This window comes from Prinia subflava, chromosome 6 (genome assembly GCF_021018805.1).
Source record: "Prinia subflava isolate CZ2003 ecotype Zambia chromosome 6, Cam_Psub_1.2, whole genome shotgun sequence".
Lineage (NCBI taxonomy): Eukaryota > Metazoa > Chordata > Aves > Passeriformes > Cisticolidae > Prinia > Prinia subflava.
The window spans coordinates 13,077,980-13,103,165 of record NC_086252.1 but is presented as its reverse complement, the minus strand read 5'-3'; the positions used below and the strand labels follow the sequence as shown (position 1 = coordinate 13,103,165).

Genomic DNA, 25,186 nt, shown 5'->3' with positions numbered 1-25,186 from the left:
AGTAGCAGTCAGAGGAGAAGGAGTCCCCTTGGAAGGTGCCACTTGCTAGGCTGGGAAGAGGCCACCAAGAACTCTGCAGGTCAGTGGCAAGGAAATCCCCTGAGCTGCCAGTGCCATCTTGTGCTTTTCTCCACAATGATTTATGGGCAGTAGCATCGCTTCAGCCTTCAAACACCCTCCCTTGGGTGTGCACGTGGCTGCTGTGTAACAGCAGCACAGCAATAGAGGCCAAGCCTGGTCTCTACTGGCACATGCCTGCACTGGCAGGACAGCTGTGGGCTGTAACAGCAGCGGTGGGAAATCTGACACTGAACACTTAACAATTAAAAAGAGATGGAATTAAACTGATTTGTTTTGAAAGTACAAAACTCTTTCTATTGTCAAAGCAAGGTGTGTGGCAAAAACCCCTTCTTAAAAATGTGCAGGTTGCTGCACCAGCCTTTATTCTGTGCTATTTAAGCTATTTAAGGCTTTTTAGCATGTTCCTGCTATGGCAACAGTGCAAGCTGCTATGGCTGTCAGTGCTGCAAGCTCCAGCCTCTTGCAAGGGCCAAGCACTGCCAGGCTTTTCCCACAGGAAAGTTCCCCTGGGCACTCATGAGCCCAGGCACCAGCTCACTGCTTTCTGCCAGCTCCAGCCCAAGGGGAGCCTGAGCTACACAGGAGCCTAATGCGTAACCAGAGCTTGGAGACAAGTAAACACCAGTGGGGAGGAAAAGGAAGAAAAGAGGTGAGAACTTCAAATCACACTCTGAAAACTAGAGCCAGAGAGAGGGGAAAGAGCTCATAATTCTTTTCAACCACTGCTCACCCAGCTGATAGGACAGAGGAAGGTACACCTGACACATGAGAGCTCATCTCATGATTTGTTTTCAATTAAAGGTGTTGTCTTCCTTCCCCTGAACTGACTCCAACTCCAGTTCCAGGCTGCGAATTCCCAGCCAGTTGCCTAAGCACTGTTTTAGTGACACCATGTGGCTTCTGAAGACACTGTTACAGCAAGTGTTTCAGAGCAGCAGCTCCCAGACGGGCTCCGAAGCCAAGCAAGGAACTTCGCTGAAAACATGCACGAGATGTGCCAGGGATGAAGCACAAACCTTAACAATAAATATGTCATTTCCACATTACAGTCAGCACAGCGCTTCTGGACCACCGACCAGGAAGTATGATGGGAGCAAAAGTGACAAAAAGGTTCCCAAATGTCCATGGCCCAAAGCAGCTGCTGCTTTGTTCTGTAAAGCTGTTTGCTGTTGCCAGTGCCAAATACATGCACATGCTCAAAGTCTGAGCCTGACCTGAAGCTTTTTGAGTTTAAGTTTAAAGCAAAAAAGTTCCACATCCACAAAAAAAACCCAGAAGGCAGTAAAGCAATTCCTGCATTTAGAGATGTAGCTGTCTTCTGTTAGACCATTGTTTTCATCAGTTTCACTCTTCCACCACTAGAAAGAGAAGGAAGTCTGCTGCGAGCTGGACTCCCGGATCTTGTGGGACAAACACACAGATGTGTTTTACAAGCTCGAGGTATGAAATCTGTTTATGTCTTAACTACCACTGTGCACTGAACGCACACTGAAACCTAGACACTGCCCCAAGGTCCCAAGTAATGCAAGAGTAAGTACTTCCCCTGCTACAAAGACTTTACAGAGCACCCTCCTTTCCTAAATAACAGCTCTCAGAGACAGAGGGAGCACAAACAAAGGCACAAAGTAGAACGTTATCTAGCAGTACTTTGAGAGTCAAGGGCTGATTTGATATTTTAAGACCAGCTTGAGTCTCCTTGTTGCACTTTCCTGGCGGCACATGTGCATGTGTATCTCCTCCAAGGAGCCTTGATCTGTATGAGGCAGACTTGTCAGGGACAACTTAGAAACCACAACTGCTTCAGCACTGCAGGTGTAACTCACTCCCTTGCAAGTCAGGTAAAAATACCACTGATTTCTAAACTGGCTTACTTGGCAACCCCTGTTCCCAGTGCCCCTCCAGTTCTTGTTCTTTATTTCATTGTGCCTCTTCAACACAGCAGTGACAGCAGTAGAACAACTTTATAGCATCTGCCTTTGGTTCTTTTTGCCTTTTAAGTGGTTTCTTTTACCACAACTTCTAAGATGCACAAGTCCTGAAGAGTTAAAGCATTTAGAGCTGGAGCATTAGCTTTTCTTTCATCCACTCTTACTTTTCTAGAGTTAAGGAAGTGATAAAGGGAACAAAACTCACTGCAATCTCTTTAAGTTTCCCCCAGAAATTAAGTGTAGTTTGATTTCAGACAACAGACCTTTTGCTATAACAATTTTGATGCTGGAGATTTCTGCAAACTTAAATCAGTTTCAAAAATTACCTTTGATAAAAGGACAGTGGAATACCCTATACGACTCTATTCAGAAATGAAGCAGAGGTTCAATATGTAGAGCAGAAGTACAATCCTTGCTGTATCAGGCCCAGTGACCAGACAAGACCAGCGGAACAAGAAGCCAGTGAAATAACACAACTGCAACTTCATGCTTAGGAACAAGTGTATTGAGTAGAAACAAAGGGGAGAATTGAACAGCATCAGTGGCCTATTAACAAAGCAGAGAGTCAGAGGTCCTCCTTGCGACTACCCCTCTGTGCTCTGTAGATATGAACATCCTTACTGGAATCATAATGGACCTCGGATACAGAGAAACGCTCTCTCAGCATCCTCAAGAACTTGAGATCCCGCTCGTAGCGGATACGACAGGAAAGCAGAATCACCGTTCGCTCTGAGCACAGGTGCTCCAGCGTCTGAAGCAGTTCTACAAACGTCTCTTCCAGATAAACGATGTCTGCACCCAGGACGAAGTCAAATGCTCCTGGAGGAAAGTTGTCCAGGTCTTTTCCCCAAGTCAGCTCCTTCACCACAGCTCTGGGACATAGTTCAGGGGGTAAGTTCGCCTGCACGTTTGACTCCAGGAACTCCAGCGCTGCCGCCCTGTCTGTGATGGTGACACGGGCACCTACGGGGGACAGGAGGACACGGCTCACACTCACAGCCCATGCCCCTCAAGACAGCACGTGGAATACAATGCTCTAACTCCAGCAGGCTCCTCAGTTCCTGTTAAACATTAACAGCTCCCCTGAGCTGCCCGATTAAAAACAAACAAAATAAAAAAACAAGCAAAACGCCCTGTCTACAGACATCCTACCCCTCATCAGTCACTTAAGAATATAAAGTGTACTCTACATGAAGATTAAGTTGTGTAGGGAAAAAACCATGTTTTCTGGTGCTTTCTTAATACATGAAAGTCAAGGAGTTACTTTTGGCCTTTCCATATGTGACAAAAGAATAAATTACAGAGGGTATTAGAATTAACCTGCTCCAATTCCATATTTTTCTGTAGGAGAGAGGAAGGTAGAGAGCCTCTTTCACAGGTCAGACAAAAGTTATGCCTGTGTGATTTTGCACAGCATGACATATTTTGTCAAACGGTTTTGTTTCTATGATATCAATAGGCACCTTTCACAGCCCCTAGAGCTTTGAATTACAAAGTTAACCTGGGAAAGATAGCACAAATTTAACATAGTACCCAGTTCCAGCTTAGCCACAGACAGATCAGCAGCAAATCACTTTATTTCTCCATGCCCTGTCTTTAAGACAGGCTAATGAAAGGTTTATGCATGCTCAAAGAGTGGCTTCTGTCTGTAGCTTTATCTGCATGCGAGGACAGGTGGAAGATGGGAAGCACAGCTCTGGTTCCCTGGGGGGAATAGCTGCAGAGCTGACTGCTGCTGAGCTGCCTGCCATGGCAACAGGCCCGAGCCTCAACAGGGTCCCCCATAAAGTAAACCACAGTGGCACCATGGCTACAACAAAAATCAGCAGGCTCTCAAGTCTAACTAGGAAGGAAGATGACTCAGAGAAGAACCATCACAGTTCACACACGCAGCCTTGGTGCTCACTTCTATACCAGGCACGTCCATGTAAAAAAGCTAGTTTTACTACAGTTGTGATTTGCTTTCAATGAGACAACAAAAAAGCCCTTACCTAGCAGGGTGACCACTATTCCCAGCAATCCAGTTCCAGCTCCCAGCTCGATCACAGACCGATCCCTGAGATCAACGCCTTCCATCTCCAGGTAAGCACACAGGACAACAGCCTAAGCCAAGAGACAAGGGTGATTAAGCACAGGGTTTCAGTCACACTGAACACAGGGTTTCTGGCTTAACCTGAGAGAGAAGGTTATGGGATGGGTTGGGTGCTTCAGGTCTGCAGCAAGACTTTGCTCAGCCCTTCTCCACCTCCTGTGTGCACATGTAGTCTTTTTATGCTTTATGGCAGTTTTTTATAAAGTTATATGGAAGACTCCTATTGGCAAAAGGGAAAAAAACCCACAGATGTTACAATTGGATGTGGTAACTGCTCCATGAATCCCCAAACACAGCAGGAGGTAGAAAGAGTTGTACTTGGAGGGCTTGTCAACACAAGCAAATGAACACGGTATTGCAGAAGTCCAGAAGAAAGTTTCATAGTATCTTGTACTGTATTTCAAAAGGTTTCTGCACAACACTGGTATGCCCTTGGGAAGGAGACTGGGAAAGTAAACTAATGACACTTCTAGCTGGTTGTATCTAGCATGTTATATATTATATACATCTTGATAAGTACCTCTCCCACAGCAAGTTCTGTCAAAGCTGATATCCAGCAGCCCTGTACACCAATTCATTTGAGAAGTTTCCTAAAAATGCTACACTTCTTATAAACTAGAGGTAAAAGTGCAATTTGTGTGTGGACTGAGATCCAACCCAATGGGAAGCCCTTAGATTCCTACAGTGATGCTGTGAGCGACTGCCCTGCAGCCTTGGACCCACCACAAACCCCTCTGTTTTGGAGGGTTCTTATCCCCAAGACAAAGTCTATCAGCAGTCCTGCTTGAGGCTACAAGCAGTGGGATCCACGCTGTGCTCTGAAGGGTGCCAAGCTAATGTCAGCAGCCACTGGAAAGAAAGAGGTGAGAGTTATCCGGAATATTTCCTGGCTGTGCAGGTTTAGGTGGCGCTTCTCCCTTGCATTCCTGCAGGATCTCTTATGGGGGAAGAGGCAAAAGTAAAGCATGGTTTAACATTTTCTTTCCTAACATTAAATAAACAGATAAATACATAAATAAAAGCCTTCTCTTTACAATTTTACGGTAAAGAAGTTTCTACGGTGAATCTGAAAGCTCGGCAAGAGCCACAAGAAGCCACCGAGTGCAGAAAAGCTGCGCTTGCCATGAGCACCTACCGCGTCCCAGACCACGGCCGCCACCCCCAGCCGCCGCCAGTCCTGCTGGAGGCGGATGGTACGGCTGGCGAAGCGGAAGGTGGCCCAAGGGCTGTGCAGCTGCCGCGCCGCCCAGCCGCCTCCCTCCTCGTAGGGCACCAAGGCCATCCCGCCGCCGGCGACCGCAGCCCCCGGGCCGGCTCACCGCGGCCCCGGCCGCCGGCTAGGCCCTGCCCGAGCGCGGGCAGCGAGAGGGGCGGCCCGCGGCAGCCTCAGGCCCTGCCCTGGCCCGGGCCCGGGCCCGGCCCGCCCGCTCCGCCCGCGCCGCAGCCCCGCGGCCGCCGCGCAGCGCCCGGCCCGGCCCCCGGCAGCCAGGGGCGGGCGCGGCCTCTCCGCAGCGCCCGAGCCAGGGCGGTCCCTCCCCGGGTACGCAGGGCTGCGCTGCGCTGGTCCGGGAGCGGGGGCCGGCGGCAGGGAGGCCGTGCCGGGGCCGGCGGGGCGGGGAGGGCCCGGGGCGGCCCGGGGGGAGAAGCGCCGCGCTGCTTTCTGTGGGAGGCCGGGCCCGGAGGGGCTCATCGCCTGCCCACAGGCACGGCCGCGCGGAAAGGTACGGGGGGAAAGGTCCCAATCCCTGTGGGACATTGCCAGCTGTCCTCGCAGCTTCCCTGTGGTGCCAGACTCTGGCTTTTGCTTCGGGGATTTGAAGTCAGTGCCCGTGTGAGGCATTTGTGCAGCCCGGCAAGCCCCGTCCGTCGCAGGTGGCACGGAGAGCATTATCCCTGCCGTGCTCATCGCAGCCGGGGAGCGCTCCTCGGTCTCTGGGTAGCAGCGCAGGAGCCGCGGTGCTGCATCTCCGCGGAGCCCCGAGCACGGCAGCACCGCCAGGGCCGCGCTGTGCGGAAACCGCCCTGGCCTCTGTGCGCGGGCCTCTCCTCACCTTTGGCTCCATTTAAACCCTTGTTTGGCTAAACAACACAGTGCTGCTCTCCTGCGTTACTTGAACTAGCTCCAAAGACGCCAAAGGCCACGGGAGAGCCGGGGAAGTGTCCTGGCAGCACTCATGCTCTGGCTGCAGCTCCTCAGCCCCCGAGAGGAGCCTGGGCAGCAGCGGCAGGGGACACATCTTCTGTGCCCCATCGCGAATGGATCTGTGCCCTGACACCTCCCGGTGACACCTCCCATGGGCCAAGGCCGGCCCCTCAAAGCTGGGGACCGTAACCAGCTCCAGAAAACATTCCCTCTCTTTGCCACGGGGACCAGCAAATCTGTCCGGCAGACAAATGCAACTCTGGTTACATCTAAAAGCTGTCGCTTTCAACAGAGTGGCTCAAGGTTCATGAAGACCTCTGTGGAAGATCATTACAGGTTGCACGGAGGCAGCGGAAAGTAAAGCTTGTTTTTAGGGTTCTGCTACTGTAGGAGAGTGGAACCCAAATTTTCACTTGCCCCAAACCAGTCCATACTTGTCTTATAACAACTCCAACTTCTCCCTATAAACGTGCCAGAACAGGTGTGATGATTCAGTTTTCTGTGGTTTTATGTCCTAAAGTGCTGATCCCTTGCCACTATTCCTGCTTCTGAGAGTTTGAAATTGCTTGTGCTATTATCTCGATTATTTTTTAAATTATTTATATAGGCAGTGTGGGAAAAGCAATGAGAGTCATTACATTTGAGATGAGAACTCTGTTTGAATGACTTTTTGAGTCACCTACACTCTGCCTAAACTCCCAAATAGAGGCAAATAGAGGGAAACTCCCAAATGGCACAGAGCTTTCACCTCCACCTCCTGCACCACATGCCAGCCCTGGGATCTCCAACCAGAATATGGGGGAGTATGGCAGGGCTCCAGTGCTCCCCACTGCCTCCTTTCTGTCCCCAGATGAGTTTTCTTCCCCTGCAGTATTTCATAAGACCAAGTGTCTGGCTGAATAGCAACTAGACTAAAAAAAAGGCTGCATGTGGAAATGTATTGTTCCCAAAGAAGATAATGCAGTGAGTGCTTTTATCCCAATAATGTGATTCTGTTAGTCAGATATCCCTGAATATCTCTGGAGCGCAGCAGGTTCTCTACCAATCCTGCCCTGCTTCTCAGAAATATTTCCTCTTCTTCCCTGATAAAGTTGCCGTGGCACTGACTTCCATAAGCCTTAGACAGAAGATCAAAAATTACTTTCCAGAGCATAACCAGATAGTGGAGTTATTAAGAGAGAAGCAAGTCCACTAGTTTAGTAGGGCCCTGATTACCCATATTCATTCAGAGCCTACATTTACCTTCTTTTCACTTTTCCACATCCATTTTCTAAGATAATGGAGTACCTGGGTATTACAGTGGCAGAGAGACATACTCGGTTTCTTCTACTTTTCCTGACAGTAGAAGGATAAGGAAAACACAACAACACAGAATTATGGCTAAAACAGATGCCCAGAGCTGAAATGCTTTTCTCACAGCAGGGCTAAAGCTCAGCACAGCAGTGAAGTGGTGAGAACACAGCCTGGTTTGGCTTTCGAGCACTGCAGAGGGCTGTGAGGACACCTAAGCTGCAGGTAATCCTGTGAAGTAGGAAACAGCTGATTTTAAGGTAAGCAAGAATGATTTAAAGTATGAAGAAACGCCAATTCAAGTCCATTCTTACCTCATTCAACCATTTGATAAAGCAGGCATAATGTAGCCAATTATGAGTAAATCCTGCCACCTTGGATTTGGGTAAGCTGCTCAGGGTAATGAAGAAAAAATGTTTAAGCACAATGGTCCTTGAAGTACTTAAAAGATCAAAGAACAAAGTAGATAAGATAGAAATGAATACAAATTATTTTGAATCTGTACTAATATAACTCTCTTTCTGCAATCTTTGCTGTTTAGTGTGTAAAATCCTCTCTTAGCAATGGATGTGACAGTTCTTGTGATAGCTCTGCAGACACTGGGTGCGCTGCATGTCTGCGCATGGATCTTGGAGACATCTGAGATGGGAAAATACTGCATCACACAGTCTCTGGTTACCAAGGCAAAGGCAGGTATAAATAGAAACAATCTGATTTTTTTAAAACTATCTAGAAACCTGTGTTGTTGATAACCCTCTGACAGCAACGCCTTATTCCAAATGGTTCTGTTCTACATTTGTATGGAAACTTCTGGTTGAATCCTTTCCTCCCGAAATAAACAGCAGCTACTTCTGGTTGTCATTCCACTGAAATATGAAAATTGTCTTGGAAGTAAAGTTTGGACAAATATCTGTTTTGCTAAGAGCTTTCATCAACCAAATGAACAAGAGCTAACACAAAGCTTGGAGGAAAACCCAGAAAATAAATCAGTCTTTTCCTCCCTATGTGTCACTGTAAGTGGCCCTTCAAACGACTAGCACTGAAATGATTTAACAAGTTTTACATTTTCATCTTCACCAGTAGAAGAATCTTCCAGATTCTCCACACCAATAAAGTAGATGAGGTGGTGAATCACTTGCTGTTAGATACAAAGGGAATAAAGCAGAGATTGATTTGGTTGATGACAGCTTGCAGTCGCAGAATCAAGACAGCTTGAAGTGATTTGGATCATCTTTGGAACTGATGGGGTGAATTAAAAATAAAGACTTATATTTCTGCAGAAACTGGTGGGTTATCAGTAGACCTTAGACCTTGCTGCTTCTGCAAGATCCTTGCAAAAAAAGTGAAATAAATGTACAATCTGATCTAGCACTTCATTTCCTTTACACACAGTTACATTAAACAGTGGAAGTAATGATCAAAAATATGAAGATGTATAATTTCATAAGTACTTGAGCTGAAATACAGGAAGTTTCTGGAACCTCTGAAGAGGGGATTATTCCCCTCAGTACATTCATGCCTTCAAACTTGCATCTTGATAAACTGCCACATATAATCACCACGTTTATTGAAGTGTCTCATTACAGAAAGATCACTTAGCTTTTAGTAGAACTATGTGAGTGAGCTCTCAAAGGCTTTGCAGGTCTGAAAGCTGACATGGTTCTGAAGCTTTAGTTAAGGCATTAAAAGCAAATTGAGTAAACTCTTCTTCACAGCCAACCACTGGATTCCCAGCTGCACTTCATTTGTAGGAAAGCTCCCCCACTTTAAGATGTTCACAGACCCTACAGCCTTCCTCACATCTCCAGCTGCTGAACTTCCAGGCCATGAGATGCCAGTGTTGGGTCTTGGGAGGGGGGAGTCCATAACCCAGGGAGCAAGACTGACACAGAGCAGACGTGGGTGCACCCTGGGAAAGGCTGCTCCAGCAGCACTCCCGGGAGCACAGGGCTGTGGTGGGGGAGTGGAACAGACAAGGGGCAGGGAAAATGCTACAAAAACCTTCCTTTTGTGGAGTCTGAGTGTGGATCTAGAGGCTTAACATTAGGTGGAGAAATTTACTATATGCTGCATAGATTCTGTGTTTTGCAATTGGAGATGAAATTAACAGTGCAAGTAATGCACTGTATTAATTTAAAACTAGCTAACAACAACTAATTTTAAACAAATTTAAAACAATTATATGGACAGACAGACAACAGCTATAGCATTCATATAGATGCAAAGGCATTTCCCTCAGTGCAGACATTACCCTTGTAAAAGAAACCTTGGAAGAATCCAAGCATATGAAAAATGTGGAGGATTTAGTGTTCTTTCTAATGGTTTTGTCAGTGTTTCTCTTCTTGAGTCCTTAGAAAGAAAATCCATCAGACAATAGAGAAGATGGAAGAGTTGAGTCTAACCAATTTCAAGTACCTTAAAACTAACAGCGAGGGCCCCTTAGCACCACTGTCCAGGCTGTGGTGGCCCAGAGTTGGAATCAGAACTGCAGAAGGTGACCCTAAATAAACTTGCTGCTGGACTTACACATGCACAGTTAGAATTTTCTGAATAAACTCACTGTTCATGTTAATGTTTGTATTAAAATACTGAAAAGCATTTTCCTTTTCCATGTAAGAAATCTGTATCCCTGACCAGCAGTAACAGCTCTTTCTAATACTTGATAAAATGAAGTGGTGGTTCTGCCAGCCCAAAGTACAGCTTTGCAGGCCTCTGTCTTGGCTCCAGCACATCTTGAGTTTTCTTCTCAGGTACTAAGCCTTCATTAACTCTAACTTAGTCTTTGGTAATTGTCAAGCTGGTTTTATTTTACCTGAAGACAAAATGAAGGTAGGAGCAGAAGAGAGAAGCTAAGATAAAGAAAGGTTTACTCCCACATGCCTGTGCTGTTGGTGTCCCTGCAGCGATCCAGATGCTCGCATGCCAGCCAAGCAGCTTCTGCATTGCCTGTAATGACATCTTAGATTGCAGCAAAGGCAAAAGGAGGAATTTAATCAATGACAGCAGCACTGCAGTCTGTCCTTATGCTGTCAAACACAGGCTTCCCAGCCCTGGCTGGCTTGTATTCACTGCTAGCCAAGGTAGTACAGGAGATTTAATAGTGTGTGAAACTTCAGGGCTACTAAAAATGCACCTTGGCTGTTCTGAAAAACCTCCCTGGTTACTTTTCTCCTCCAAACACTGGAATATTCTATTTCCGTTTTGCTTGGGGATTTTTCCCTTAAATGGCTGTAGTCTTAGGTTACTTGTCAAATTCAAAAGACATCACATGTGCAACATTTTTGTCCTGTCAGCTGGTAGTGGCTTTCAAAACAGGATGCCTATTTTTCCCCCAATTATTTCCAAGTGAGACACAGAAGTCTGAGCTTTTGTTTTCAGTTGGTTATACAGGTTCAACCTGGTGATTCATTCTTCCTGCAGCTACATTTCCAGGAAAAGACAAAGCCCTGGCTCTTCTCCAAGGTATCCAAGTAAGATCAGAAAGCACTCCTCCCCCAGCAGTGACACTTTCTAAGAAGGGAGAAATTGAACAAAACACATCCCAGAGTTGGTGTCATCACCCTGCAGACAGGCAAGGAGGTGCATGACCTTGGAAAGGCATGTGCAGTACCAAGTCAGGGTGAAGATAACATCAGAGTTTACTAGATTTAAGATTCTTGGCCCTGTGAAGCACAACGAAGTGTGTGCAATGAGCCATTCTCCATTTCTGGGACTAATGGTGACTATGAAGCTGGATGCCTTATAAGAAATCCTGCAATTTAATTTCAAGCCTTTTAGAAGACTCTCATCTTCTTGTTGCAGCTGGTGTGGACAAGAATGTATGCTTGCAGTCTGGAATTTTTCAAGACTTATAAAGCTGGTAACTCTGCTTTCAGACATCTCCTCTCAGGGATACTGCTGCTTGCAGATGAAGGGAAGCCTGGGTTTGCATCATGAGGCAAAGAATGACAGGATTGTGTGGCTGTGAATGCAAGTGCTGAGATTTCAAAGAGGGAGTTAAATAAAAATCTGCACAACTCTGCCTACAAGAATCCATCGCAGGAAACGTAAGGACTTGTCTGAGAAGTGGGGTTCCTCTGAACGCAAGCAGACAGCAGCTCACATGTACTCAGCAAATGGGCCAAGTAAAGAGACAGAATTACCTCCCCCTGTAAGCCCACAAGCCAAAACACAGCTGGTAGCACTAATATTAGTCCTGTCAAGCCTGGTAGTCTTCATTTATTATGCACCCTGCAAATAATTATACATATACTTAAGTTTATAGCTCAGAAGCTGCATTTAGTGGTTGGCAGGGTGTGCTCCTCACTTGGAGTAGGTGGCAGGGTATTGCTTCTCTGACCTCATTGGACTAACATGAGGAGCAAGTCTGGTCCTTTGTATATTCAGAACAAGCCACAGGCCTTTCTAATCTCTGCATATTAGGAGCAGAGGTCACTACTCCTTTAGCTGCCATCACAATCTGATTTAGGGTTTGTTTCAAGATGCTGTCTGGCCTTCCTTAAAGGCTGTGTGGAGTTCTCCCAAAGTCTGCAGCAACTTATTGAGAAGCCTTAAATTAGGATTCATTTTCCACATTTTTGAAAGTTCCTTTGCTTTCCCTTTTGTGAGAATTAAAGCACAGGAGGGTTGCTGCCCACTGGGTGCCCTGCTCAGAGACAAGGGGTGGTAATTGGGAGTCTCATGGCACACACCTCTTTCTGGAGCAGGAGGAAAAGAGGTTGGATCCCAACAGTCCGTAGTAAGCTATTTTCAGCTCAGGCATTCATTATTGCTGTGATCCGCCATCCAAAATGCCTGCTTATGCAAAATGTGGAACTAGGTACGTGCTGCCCATTGTACATCAAAGTAATTGATTTTTTCAATAATGGAAACTGTCTGATGATTCACTGGGGTAAATCAAGCAGAACAGTACAAAGATGAGACAGAAAATAGGAAGAGAACCAGGACCAGTAATAAATCATGATAGAGGATATTCAGTGTACTGCTATAGCAGTAAGTCAATAGAATGTTAAGCTGCATAAATAAAAGATAATGTGTTTCATTTCTGCAGGGTGTTGCTCAGACTACACCTATTAACAGGATCACCTGGTTCTGCAGAAAATACACACAGCAACAGGTTTTGTCATATTATCCTGATAAATCAGATCTGAATTAAGACTTTAAGAGTTACTTTGCCAAAATGGAGCAGGAAATGAATATTCCTCATCACTGCAGCTAAAGGAAAACATGCACAGATATGGAAAATTACTCTTTACTGGTGTACTGAGGTATTGAAAGCGGAAGCTTAACTTCTCCTGGAATGACAAGGAGGTGGGACAGTTTGCTGTTTCTGTGACTTCCAGGGATTAAAGTCAGCTTCCTCTTGCTTAAGACCTACATGAATAAGTCCTCACAGGGAAAAAGACTACTGATTTATTTCCTCTCTGCATGTTTGTATAAATCCCAATACTCTACAACAGCACTAGTGCAGAGGAAGCACATTCTTCTCCCCTTTTGTAGATTTACACACTGAGACCAAGTATGAAACCCATGGGAAACTTCAGCCTCTGGGAGGCAGAGGAACCAAGACCTTCACACCCAAATAGCAGTGAGGCATGTCACATACTCCAGCCACTCCAAGTTCCCAGCATTTTTCACCTATTGGCACAAGTACACGGGGTTTTGGCTGTTGGCCCCGATGGCTGGGTCCTGGTGCTCAGCTGCCTGGTGAGCCACACTTACTCACTTCCTCACCCTTGAACAAGGATTTTTCACTGCCCAAAACCACAGCTTTGGCAGAGGATTCCCTTGTGGCTGCTGCAAAGCTGAGAGTGAGTAGAGGTCCTGGCTTGCTGCTGGGGTCCCCTGAGGCTCTTGCTGCAGCTGCAGCTCCCTTTGCTGAAGGCAGGCAGCCCCACAGCACACGCTGGCACAGTTGCAGGGAACAGATGTGCTTGGCTTTAGACACGGACACTCGGCACGGCTGCTGTCTGGATGAGGTGTGCACGTTTGCCTGTGGCTCCGACCACTGCTCTGGATTGAGCAGCTCACCTCCATCGGCGTGGAGCCACGGGAAGGGGCCTAGCAGTGCAGCAGGAGTGCAGCTTGCTCAGCTGCTCCAGCTTCTGAAAAGAGTCAGCCAGGTGCAACCAGTGAGGGAAGGTGTTGCTCTTCTCATGCAAGAGTAAATTATGCCAGTTTTCATATTAAATAGTGCAGATGCAAGCCAACTCTTATTCTTGCTTGAGAATTACTGTAAGCCACACCAAGCCTTCTAGCTTCTTCGCTTTCCCCACCATCCTCACAAAAAATCAGTGGTGCAGTGCCAGAGGAAGGAAATACCAATGTCAGCATGGTTATTTTGCATGAAGCCCCTTTTTCCCTCCCTGGCTCAAGCCAGTCTCCTGTTCTACCCAATGGTTAACCCCTGGCCCTTCCTAGAACTGGGAGCAGGGCCGGCTGGCCTGCGGCTTTCCAAGCAGAGTGCAGAGGGCTTCAGCTGGCCTCAAGTGGTTCAAGAAGGGCTGAAAGCAAATCTTCCCCAAGGCCCTTGTGTAATCCACAGCAAGGTCAGATTCCTCTGGAGTAACAAGGCTTTGCAAACTGTCAATAGCATGTAGACAGGCTTAGCTAACACAGTTTAGAGAAATTGCTGGTAAGTGAAAAGGTATCATTCATCAGTCTGAGGGAATAATCCTCATATAAGACCATAAATCATTTGGTTTGTCCCTTTATTATGCCTGGGATTAAGTTGTAGAAATTCTGGAAACACAGCATCTATGACTTCTTCTCTTCAAAGAAACTACACATGGTTTACCCAAAAACTCCATGTTTCTCATCACATGGGAGAGCCAACATTAGGATTTTTCCTACAAAATGGAGTAAAACCTTGAGCCTGCTTATCTTTGGAATAACTGCCAGCATAACAGCGGTTTTGTAATACTTTTGTGTGTTCCTAAGTCTTCTGCAGAGTCATTCTTCTTATCAGGGGCCAGAGTTAAATTTTTGTAGCGATAGTGGGTTGTTTCATTGCAGAACAACGCAAGTTTGTGTTTATCAGGGCTTCTGATTGCTGTGGGTATCTCGCCCTCTAATCCATCTTCCCTGGAGCGTATTTGAACATTCCAGTCCCCTGAGGAGCTCTCAGGTAGCTGAAACTCAGCAAGAAAATACGCAGCTGCCGCGGCCTCTCAGTGGTCCCTGGGGATGCTGGCAGCCCCGTGCAGTGTCCCCTTCCCGGACAGGAACCGCGCCCAGCAGCGAGCTGAGCGGCGGGACGGGGCACTGCTGGGGCTCTGCTGCTCCCGGAGCGGGAGCCCTTCAGCCCTTTAAAGGGAGAGAAGAGAGGCTGCTCCGACTGGCTGCTCCACCAGCTGCTCCGACTGCCAGGAGCGGCGCCGGGGCAGCGCTGGCGTTGTGGCTCGTGTTCCAGCGCGCTGCAGCGCCCGCCGCTGTCCCCGGCCTGTCCCGCTGTCCCTGGCTTGTCCCGTTGTCTCCCGCCTGTCCCGCTGTCCCCGGCCTGTCCCGCTGTCCCCCGCTGTCCCCCTCCTGTCCCGCTGTCCCTGGCTTGTCCCGCTGTCTCCCGCCTGTCCCGCTGTCCCTCTCCTGTCCCGCTGTCCCCGGCCTGCCCCGCTGTCCCCCTCCTGCCCCGCTGTCCCCCGCTGTCCCCGGCCTGCCCCGCTGTCCCCGGCCTGTCCCGCATTCCCCCACGGCCGCTCCCGCCGCGCCCGCAGCACGTGCGCACCCGGCCAGCGCGAGCCCCCCGGGGGCGGGGCTGAGCGCGCGGCGCCGGGGAGGCGTGGCCATAGGGGCGCGTCTGAAGCCTCGCGGCCGGCGGTACGTGCGCGCGTGCGCGTGGAGAAGGCGAGCGGAGGGAGGGGGGGACACGGGCCAGGGGAGGGCGTGGCGGCGGCCGCGTGACGAACCCCGCGCCCATTGGCGGAGCGGCCGTCACGCGGCGCCACGGCGAGAGGCGATTGGGCGGTGGCGGGGCGGGGCCCGGGCTCCCCCCGGTGGCCGCTCGCGCGAGGCCTGTGCTCGCCGCGCGCAGGAGGCGGCGGGGCGGTCGCGCGGCCGTGGGGGCGGGCGGGGCCGCGCGCGGCCGGGGCGGGGGCGGCGGCGTTGAGCCCGCCCCGCGCTCCGACCCGCCCTGCGCCCGCCTCCCCTCCCCCGGCCCAGCCCGGAGCCGCGCAGCCGGGGCCCGGCGGGGGAGCTCCGAGCTCCATGGGCAACACCGTCACCTGCTGCGTATCCCCGGACGCCAGCCCCAAGCTCAGCCGGGCCCGCGGCGGCGGCGGCGGGGCAGCGCCGGGGCCCGATCGCTGGGCGGACGCGTACCAGGCGGCGGCGGCTGCAGCGGGCGGCGGCGGCGGCTCGGGGTCGGCGGAGGCCGAGTCAGGGGACTCGGATCCCGGCGGCGGCGGCGGCCCCCACCTCCAGCACATCAGCGACCGGGAGTTCCCGGATGGTGAGCGGCGGGCGGGCGGGGAGCGCCGGGCACCGCATCCCTGTCCCCTCGGTGCCCCCGCTCCGCCCGGGTGGGCACCGGGGGGCACTGGCGGCCCGAGGCGCGGCCCCTTTGTCCGGCGGCGGGGGCAGCGCGGTCCCGCCGGCCCCGCGGGGCTCGGCCCGCGCCGCGCCCCAGGCAAAGTTCCCCGCGGCTGTCACGGCGCCGGCACAACCCCGGCGGGTCCGGGTTGGGGCCGGGACCTCCGCCCGCGGGACGAGCCGGCGGCCGCTCGGCGAGTCCCCGCCCGGGCCAGGAGCGCCTCCCCTGCCCGGCAGCGCCCGGCCCTGCCCGGGTCCGGAGAGGGGCTCGGGGAGCGAGAACGTGGCAGAGCCCCGGGTGCTCCTGGCCGAGGTGGAGAAGTCTGGCTGCTCTTTTCTTCTTAACTATGGAGTCGTGACTCGGTGGCAGTGTTCGGGCAGATCGCAAAAGCTGCTGCATTTCCAGTCTCTGTTGAACAGGAGGAAGGAAGAGGGTGTGTGGGGAGTAAGGGAATTAGGAATTACAAAGATCGTGTGCATATGACATCACCGTGGCTGGACATGAGTAGTTTTTCCTCTGGCTGTGGAGGGCTGTGACTGTGCTCATGACACCGGCGTTCCTTGTCGCGTAGCTCTCGGTGTTCCCAATTCGCTTTCCTTGGACTGCTGGGAAGGTGCGTGTGTGCTGCTCGGATTCCGTGCAGTTCCACCCGGGGCACTGGTACCTCACAGAGCCGCGGTGGGAGGCAGCTCCTCCCGAGCCGGGGGAGCTGCAGGGCAGTGCTGCGGGAATTCCCGAGACACGTAACAGGCTCGGGGTGCTCCTGTCTGCGCGGCGCAGTCTAGCACCTCATGATATTCAAAACTTCGTCTAATTAACAAACACCTTGCTGTTCCTCCTCGCAGTCATAACCACACCCATGCGAAATTCATTCACTTGGAAAAAGACAGCGTGCCTGGCATCTTTCATGTACAGTGTATGCACGAACAATAACCACTGTGATCCATACTCTTCTTGAACTTAAGAATTTTTTTTTGCTATCAGACTCGCTGTAGAAGAGTGTGAGGAGACCTTCAGAAATGGAGTTATTAAACTTGCAGGGTTCTGCACAGCACCATATGGTGCAGCTGTTCCAGAAATGAGATGGAACAGTCAGCCCCCTGCATCTCCTGTGAGACAGCTGTGCAGCAGTAGAATTTGTGTTTGCTGCCTAGGAGAAATAAACCTTTATTTTTGCAGGAAGATTATTACAGAACTCTCTCAACTCATTAGGGGAGGAGGAGCTAAACTCTCTAAAGATTCTAATAAGCCAAGCAAAAATGCCTAAGCTGAACAAATCTCCTCAGGAATAGGGGTTGTATTTGTTTGAATCTTTAGTATTTGATCATGTCAGCTGTGCTAAGTAACAGATTTAATTGTGAATTCATTCACATTTCAGGACTGGCCTTGAAGTAGAGAAGTCTTTAATTTTTTTGACTTTCCAAGCCTCCTGAATAAGTGTATAGTCCAAGAATAAGATAGTAGCTGTCTATCACAAATTTTACTTTTGTGACTATGGAAACTTAAGTCTTGAGGCAGGAGATAATCCTAAAATTAGAACTGCATAAGTAGTATACGTTTAAGATGATTTTAAAGATCACTTTTACAGTGCTATGTGGTTCACTGTTGCCCTCCAAAGTTGATCTGCTGCAAGTGATAGATGATATTTGAAGTTTTCTGATTGATAGAACTCTTTAGAGGTGCAGAAAGTATCAAAGTTTGATATATTTATTAAAAGAAAATTCGGGATAGTCAGTCTTAAAAGTAAAACTTCTTGTGTTGATTTTTGAATGTTACAAAGCTCTCTCTGGATAGAGTTGAAGCAGTCAACTTCAAGATGTAAAGCACTAATTGTGAAGTCTGAAATCAAGTGTTATGATACAGGCTTTATAAAGAAGTTAGAAGTGAGGCAACTATTTGATTTAATACCTTCTATGAAATAATAAATCTGTAATAGACCAGATAGCTGTGTTTATTCCTCTGAAACTATAGGATGTAAAATCTGTCAGCATACCCAAGCCATGCAAACAGCCTGCATGTTTCTGTGCTGTTGATTACTAGAAAATATTAGTTTCATTTGGGGGATAAAACGTATTTCTGTAATTGATTATTGTATAGTATCATAGGCTAGCTAAGATGCAAACTTACTCTATAATGGGAGGCTGAGAACCTACTGAGTGTCCTTTTCTGAATCCTTTGGCAGGGAGAAAGGAGAAAGCTGCAAGGAAAAAAGTCAAGATCATTTTGGCTATTTTTGTTCCATGCTCAGTTCTAGGAGTTTCTAAGAAAACAGCTAAATATATCAGAAAGCTAGCATCCAAATGGGATGGAGAGGCTTCATTCCTTAAATTTCTACCTCTACGTTGTTTGTTGTCCTAAAATCTGTCTTAAGTACTTTTTCACTTGTTTTGCTAAAATTGAATGTTTTAGTTGTATCAGGAATGCAGAAGCTACCAGCTGAGCTTTGGACTTTTTGTTTTGTGTTGTTTCATACTTTGTGCAGATCTTTCATAGCAAGTGGAATGTGTTCCTTGCAGGTCTGTGCTCTTAAGTGAGGATTATTCTGTAGCTTCTCCAGCAGTCTCCTTAGCAGGCACTACTCTCCAGTCAGCACTGCTTAGATTGTCTGCATCACATCAGAATCAAACAAGAAAATTCTCACTTTCTTAAAATGGGCAGATTATGATGTGGTATTTATGTATGACAAAAAAGCAGTGGTAGGTGGAATGGAGGTAAAACACACAGTAAAACTGAAAGTTTAATGTTTCAACAAAAGTTAATTCAAACAGGAAAGGTTTGTCAGATCCTCTCCTAAGGGAATTTAAAGCATGACCTTGTATTTTATGGCTCTCAAGATCCTGAGCCATAGCCTGTTTGGTGCACACTTTCTCCAACTGAGAAATAAGCCTGTATTTGTGATTTGATATGCTAAGCCAAGTTGGATTAAGTAAACGGGAATAAACATAACTTTGAAAACAGAAGTTTCTTCCAAACAGGTTCATGCCTACTGCTAATAAATACCAAAGTCTGCCATGAATCTAAAGCAGCTAGTTGACTTTTCAGCTGAGCATTAAGTGTTCCTTAAATCAACAGTTCCACAGTTTGAACTGACCAAAAAGGCTTTCCTATCTAGTTTTAGTAATGGTAGCTCTTTGATCTTAGTGTGCCATTTGGGCTGTGGCGATTGGTTTGGTGTTTGTTTGGTTGTTTGGGTTTTTCCCCTGCAAATAAGTGTCTGCTAATCTTTATTTTGGGCTTCCTTTTTTTTTGCCTGAGATTTTTTTTCCTGGGTATTTCGGGGAAGATCTTCTTACAGCTGACACTTTCTTGCTAGATCCCTATGTTTAAACATAGATCTACTTCTTCAAAAATTCTTTGATCCTTGGATAAAACTAGAACAAGACCTCGCTTGGCAGATATTTCTCACTTGTACTTGAAAACATCTCCCTGCACTGCTGGTGTTCGGCGAGTTTGAGCAGAGGTTTGCCTGATTCCCTGGAACCAAGGGGAAGAGTGTTGCCCTGCTGAAGTGGTGGGACAAAGTGACCTGGTACCCTCACCTGGATAAAACTGGGGATGGAGAATGACAAGGGAGAAGACAGTCAGGGTAAGAGGGAACAACAAATGGCATCAGGAGAGGAGCTGAGTGGGATGTGACCATCACAGGTTAGATGGGAAAGAAATGGACAGGGACTTTAAAGAGGAGAGTTCATAGGGATGTAGTAAGTGAGGTTTACCTGGGTAGTGCCTAGAGTAACTCTTGAAAGCTTCAGGTTGCCTGCATGCTGCAGTTGTTAAACAGTGTTGAAAATGAACAGATATTTGGATGTACTGATTGTCTGTGATCTGGTTGTCTATAACAGCTTGTCTATAAACTTCCTTGCAGAAGGTCTAAATACTGTTCATTTGTTTCTCTTATATAATTTCAGCTTATTTCAGGCATGTGGGTGGAGGTTTTTTCCTGGTTTTTTTTTTAGTTCGGGGGTTTTTTGTTGTTGGGGTTTTTTTTTTAATCCTAGTTAAAATGTTAAGTTAAAACACTTTGGTGCAAAGAATCAGCTTTTTGATGCCAGCAGTTTTCATCACAGGGAAAGCTTAACCATCTTGTGTTGGTTTTTTGTGCCTTTCTGTTTGAAGATCTGTAGCTGCATGGGTTGACAAATACCGCTGTCTGTTTGGACAAACATGAAGCCAGAGCTAAAAACCAAATGATGCTCTGGCGTTTTTTCCTGGTGTTCCCTCTCCTTTTTTCCTTGTAGTCACTGAGCTTTTAACCTAACAATACCTCAGTATTGGTTCCCCATAAATGTCAATATCCCTTTCCAAAAGCTGATCAGAAATTCATTACAAAGGTATATTTGTAGCATTGCAGATAGTCTGTGATCTTGGCAAATATGAAGTATTGGACTTTCTGTAAGCCTGAAATACCTTCCATGTTGTTGACTTAAAAAGCTTGATCCATGGCCTCTAGAAACAATCTGTAGTGGGAATGACTGAATTACAAAGTCATCCAAAAACAGCAATGAAATTGATCTACAGATTTGGGAACTGGAAATAAAATAATTCATCACTGCAGTGTAGTATTTTTATTTCTGTTCTTATGCTTGGATGCTGCTGGCAACTAAAGAATCCTCTACAATTTTTTCTCTTGTAAGAGAGAGTAAGTCTTGGAGACTTCTGAAGCAAGCAAGTAAAAACCTTGGGTTTTTAAGAGTAGTTGGTATGGAATTTATGTACATGAAGCTCACATAAAGGGAGACTGATTTGTGTTTCTGGTGTGTTTCTTCAGGCTTTCAGTATAACAGGTATTGAAAGAAAGGTTTGATGAAACTTACAGAACTAAGGGCCTTGAATTAATTTTCATCTTTTTTTTTTTTTTTTTTAACTGGTTCTGTGTGAGTTAATTCTAGCATCCTTATCCTCTGCTGGCTGTCTTTAGGAGATTTGCTGTTTTCCCTCCTACCTGCAGGGTAGATGTAGAACAACAGAAGTTCTGTGGCTAGAAGGATGTGTTCTCTCAAGTGTGATTATAGTGGTGAGGTCATACCAAAAAGCTGACTAACAGGGGAATGAACTCTTGCACAAAAAGAGCCAACAAAAGACAAAACCCTACTCCTCCCAGATTCATACTGCACATGAAATTAAATTTCTAACAATGTTTCCTCCACATATAGGGAGAAGGAAGAAGTTACTGTGGGAGGCAGGAGGGAAATTCTACCAAACATTAAGAGCCCAGACCTTGCATCTGTAGATCCTTATCAGCAAGTCTGTGTTGAGATTTTTAAACCTGTTTTTTTCTTCATTACATCTAGAGTTTGAATGTGCACTTTTATTTCACTCACTAGAAAAATAATGTTTTCAGAAGAAAACTCTGAATGTTTTGATTTCAAGAGATAAGTGAGGATGGTACTGACTTTAAAAGACTTGGTGCTATTTCTTTAAATATGTACTGAGGCCGGATGAATGAAATTGATGATCCTCCTTGCAGATGATGTGAATATCAGGATTACCTTAACAGCTTACACAAAATCCCCGTCAGCCAGGTAGCATTCTTCAATATTTGATGAGCTGTGTGTGTATAGCACAGCTTTGCTTCTGTTTGGAGTTCTGAAAGGGTCTTGAATCATTGCAGTAATCAAACACTGTTGGTTTTTTCCAGTGCAAAAACTAACACTAGCTTGTTATGAAATGTGTCAGTCAGGCTCAGATACTAAACTGCTGAATGCCAGTATCTTTCAAAGACTAAAAAAAGCTTTTCTGTAAAGCTCTTGGACATGTTTTGCTACATGGATAATTATTTTACTTTTACAGAGCAGTTACAGGACAGGTAAGGTCCAGGCTTCATCTGAAGCTTGCAAATGTGAGGAATTGGGAGAGGTGAAAACCTACCACGTGCCAGTCCATCAGGTGGCATGTGACACCTTCAAACACTGCAGTGTGTCTTGCTTTGGTCACCTGCAGACACTGAGACTGGAATTTCTGCCATTCTGCTTTCTGAACCATGGCTTGGAAGTAAGGCAGAGAACACGTGAGGAGTTGTTATGGGAAGGCTTTCCTTACACTTGCTGTTGTCAGCATGGATGTAAGATTCTAAAATTTGGGTGCTCTTTAATGTCTTCCAAAATTTTTGGTTTGGTTTAGTGTTTGTTTGTTTTTGTTGTTTTGTTGTTTTGTTTTGGCTTAGCAGTTAGAAAATTGAAGCTGTGGACTTTAGCCTCTGGTGATAGTGAATTGTATTATGTGTGAAGGTCACTGTGGGGAATAAGAAGTGACAGCATAGAACTAATTCTTTCTCCTTGTCCTTTAAATGGTCCTAAATTAAATGCAGTACAGGAACACATCCCTAACAAAATGTTAGTTACTTCTACGGTCCAGCTTGTGAGTTACTGTTTCCCTTCTAGTTCAAAGATAAAATCTTAGGGGCATCTTGTTGACCACTGTTTTAACTTGTCCTGCTTTTGCTGTGGAATTTGGGGCACTCCTGATACTCTGCCTTGGCTAAAATCTGTAGAAGTGCTCATAGCCCTGGCAGGTACATCAGGAATGGAGTGGAAGCCTCCTGGGCTCTGTTTGGTCCCAGAAAGGACGGGTGTGGTGTTGTGTTGTGTTGTGTTGTGTGGAGCAGATCTCTTGGCACTGTTTCCCCAGCAGGGGCTGTGAACAGGGTGCAACAGGATCATGTTGGGATGTCCTGTGGAGGCTGTAGAGCGTGGTGTGGATCCTCCTGCACTTTGAGAAATGAAAGAACACATAGTAATATGCTATTGATTTTTTAAGCGACAGAAATTAATGAATTACTTGAACCCTGGGTAGTCTCCAGTATTTAATATATATTCTGCACTTTTGCTTTCAAAATTCTGATTTTACTAGAAAATTTGAAATGTTTACTGTGTCAGTTTCTCCAGCCCAACTCTGGAGTGTGGTGTAAAAAACAAATAATGCCTTTCTAATGATGAGAGCTGCTTGTATATTGAAGTAATTTCTGCATCTTCCAAAACATCAGTGTGTACTTAGGTATGTGCTGAGTATTGGTAATATTACTGTTTCTATAGTAGTGCTGTAAAGATTAACTGACACCTTTTAAATAGCTTTAAAACATCCCATCTGTGTCTATTGTGTAAATTCACAATATTTAGGAATAGTCTTTTAACAATCTTTCAACAATGAGAGATGCAAATGGAAAGCAACCTATGCATGTTGGGCTCCCTGGTGCATTTGGAGTGGTTGGGACAAGTAAACAAAGCAGGTTAAATTTAGAAACCAGAGTTGTAACTTTCCTAAAAGGTTTTGGAAAGATAATTAGAGTAACATAATTTGAAGGAGAAATAATTTTATGTGAAATTATTGTTAGGAATAACAGACTTTCTGAAATGGATTGGCAGACTTGCTCATCTAATTTGTTATGATTTTTACATCTTTATTGGGAGTGTTAAGTGGCTCGCATCTTTACAGCATAAGAGAAATTCAAGCATTAGTCACAGCTAGTAAGGCATTGAGCTAGTGACAAAATGCAATTTACAGCAAAGAGATTATTGTATCATTTAATGCTTTAAATATGTGCTGTATCAAAATGTTACTGCTGTCTAATAAAGCAAAGGATGGGGCTAAAACTGTTAAAGGAAATGCAATAGTTTATTGTTCTGAAGTAGTGAAATTATCAAAGGGCTGCTACTTAGTGACATCCTTGACTGTCAGCTTTATTCACAGGATAATACATGTAGCACGATGCAATGTGTAAAATGCATCTGTAATAATTAGAAGTCACCCCTGGAAGTGTGTAATCCATAGATAAGGAGCTAGCATTATAAATTCCGAAAACCTACACACATTCGTACATGGCATGGATAAAAGTAAAGTCTTCATGTGGATTTTGTGTTGTGGAAAGGATGTAAGATCTTGAGCTAGGGCAGAGGATTGCTTTTAAAATTGATGTGGTCTGCCCTGTGGGGTCTGTGTGTGCACAGCAGCAGCAGAGGTGGCTGAGATTGTCTGAAGTGCAAGTGAGCTGTGAGGGATTCCTCAAAGGGGGAGCAGTGGCAGAGGGAAGCAAGTTCAGGCTTCTCTCTGCTCCACTTGGAGGCAGGACTGATCTGACAAGCTTGGTAGTACACATGACTAAATGGCACTGAGAGGTGCAGAGAAATAAGGAGGAAGGTTGTTGTTAACACACTGTTCTCAAACAGGTGAAGAGCCCTTGTGTAGCTGCATTATTGTCCTGCCCTCATTGACCTAATTTCTGGTGGGAATCTTCCCTTCTCACCTCTTTATCACTAAGTGTGGGGGTCTGATAGAAAGTGTGTTGATTTCTATTGAGTTAATAGCCTCTAGAACAAAAACGTTTTGGAGCTGTTTTCTTGCTTTTAATATCATCCTGTTGTTCCCCTCATTTCTTGTTTCTGCATGTTTTAATTCCTATTATTGCTGTTTATCCTGTGGCATACATGGTTTCTTTTTCTGTTAGCTGTCTGTGAAGCTTGAGTTTTCTGTCATACAACTTCCGATGCAGCTCCTGCTCAAGGTTTACCCTTGCCTTCAGGGCTGCTATCTTGGCTTTGGACTCATAAGTGCCACCAGGATGGAGTTTCAGGAGTTATGCTTGGTTGTGAGTCAAATTGTTTGCCGACAGATTTGTGTCTTCCTCTGCCTTTTCTTTTGGTGTTTCCCATTACATTTTACCTCTGCTCATGCCCTTATCTGCTTCCTTCCTGATGTTTCCCTCATCAGCTGTATTGCTGTTGCTTTTTGGTATTTTGTGAGCCACACTGCCAGTTCAGGACAAGCAAATCACATGGCTACTTTTTCCACTGCTTAGAAAAAAGCATTGTCCAGGGAAAACGGCACAGGCGGGATGGTTAAAATTCTCTGGCAGCTGATAGGAGGAAAGCTACAGGGAGGTGGTCTATTAAATGCATCTTTCTTTGCACTCCCTTGCTAGACCAAAGCAGGTACACTGTCTCTGCTCATGCCATGTTATCCTGGAATAACAAACCCATCTGCTTTTCACCCAGCTTGGTCTTGACCATTTCTGGTGGGATTTTGTACTGGGAGCTGTGTGTTGTGTCATGGACTTCGTTATTACCTTAGCTCTGGCTGTATAATGTGTGTTGTGGATTTAATGTGCTGTGGGTGCTGATACACCTGGTGTC

At 46.6% G+C, this 25,186-nt stretch overlaps 3 protein-coding genes and 1 long non-coding RNA gene across 6 annotated transcripts in view; 2 read left to right on the top strand and 2 right to left on the bottom strand.

Annotated features, from left to right (window-relative positions):
* Positions 1 to 2,492: 2,492 nt before the first annotated feature.
* On the bottom strand, positions 2,493 to 5,534 carry METTL21A (methyltransferase 21A, HSPA lysine). Of its 2 annotated transcripts, none has more exons than XM_063400313.1 (3): positions 5,237 to 5,534; positions 4,001 to 4,112; positions 2,493 to 2,972 (listed from the first exon to the last, which is right to left on the bottom strand). In XM_063400313.1, the coding sequence occupies exons 1-3, from the start codon at positions 5,381 to 5,383 to the stop codon at positions 2,575 to 2,577; spliced, it is 657 nt and encodes a 218-aa protein (XP_063256383.1). In that variant the 5' UTR covers positions 5,384 to 5,534; the 3' UTR covers positions 2,493 to 2,574. The 2 variants fall into 2 exon arrangements, with proteins under 2 accessions (XP_063256383.1, XP_063256384.1); XM_063400314.1 differs by having other exon boundaries at positions 2,933 to 3,070.
* LOC134552055 (uncharacterized) lies at positions 5,533 to 10,060 on the top strand. Of its 2 annotated transcripts, none has more exons than XR_010080752.1 (4): positions 5,533 to 5,641; positions 7,667 to 7,794; positions 8,076 to 8,227; positions 9,889 to 10,060. It is a non-coding gene; the product is annotated as an uncharacterized LOC134552055 (long non-coding RNA). The 2 variants fall into 2 exon arrangements; XR_010080751.1 differs by lacking the exon at positions 5,533 to 5,641 and adding an exon at positions 5,704 to 5,822 and having other exon boundaries at positions 7,664 to 7,794.
* Positions 10,061 to 12,793: 2,733 nt separating this feature from the next.
* LOC134551885 (collagen alpha-1(I) chain-like) lies at positions 12,794 to 15,738 on the bottom strand. Its single transcript, XM_063399868.1, has 2 exons — positions 15,258 to 15,738; positions 12,794 to 14,839 (listed from the first exon to the last, which is right to left on the bottom strand). The coding sequence occupies exons 1-2, from the start codon at positions 15,736 to 15,738 to the stop codon at positions 14,604 to 14,606; spliced, it is 717 nt and encodes a 238-aa protein (XP_063255938.1). The 3' UTR covers positions 12,794 to 14,603.
* CCNYL1 (cyclin Y like 1) overlaps positions 15,615 to 25,186 on the top strand; it is a 33,091-nt gene continuing 23,519 nt past the window's right edge. The window contains exon 1 of the mRNA XM_063400312.1: positions 15,615 to 15,980. Coding sequence (XP_063256382.1) covers positions 15,737 to 15,980 — 244 coding nt within the window. The 5' untranslated portion in view covers positions 15,615 to 15,736. The remainder of the gene's footprint in view (positions 15,981 to 25,186) is intronic.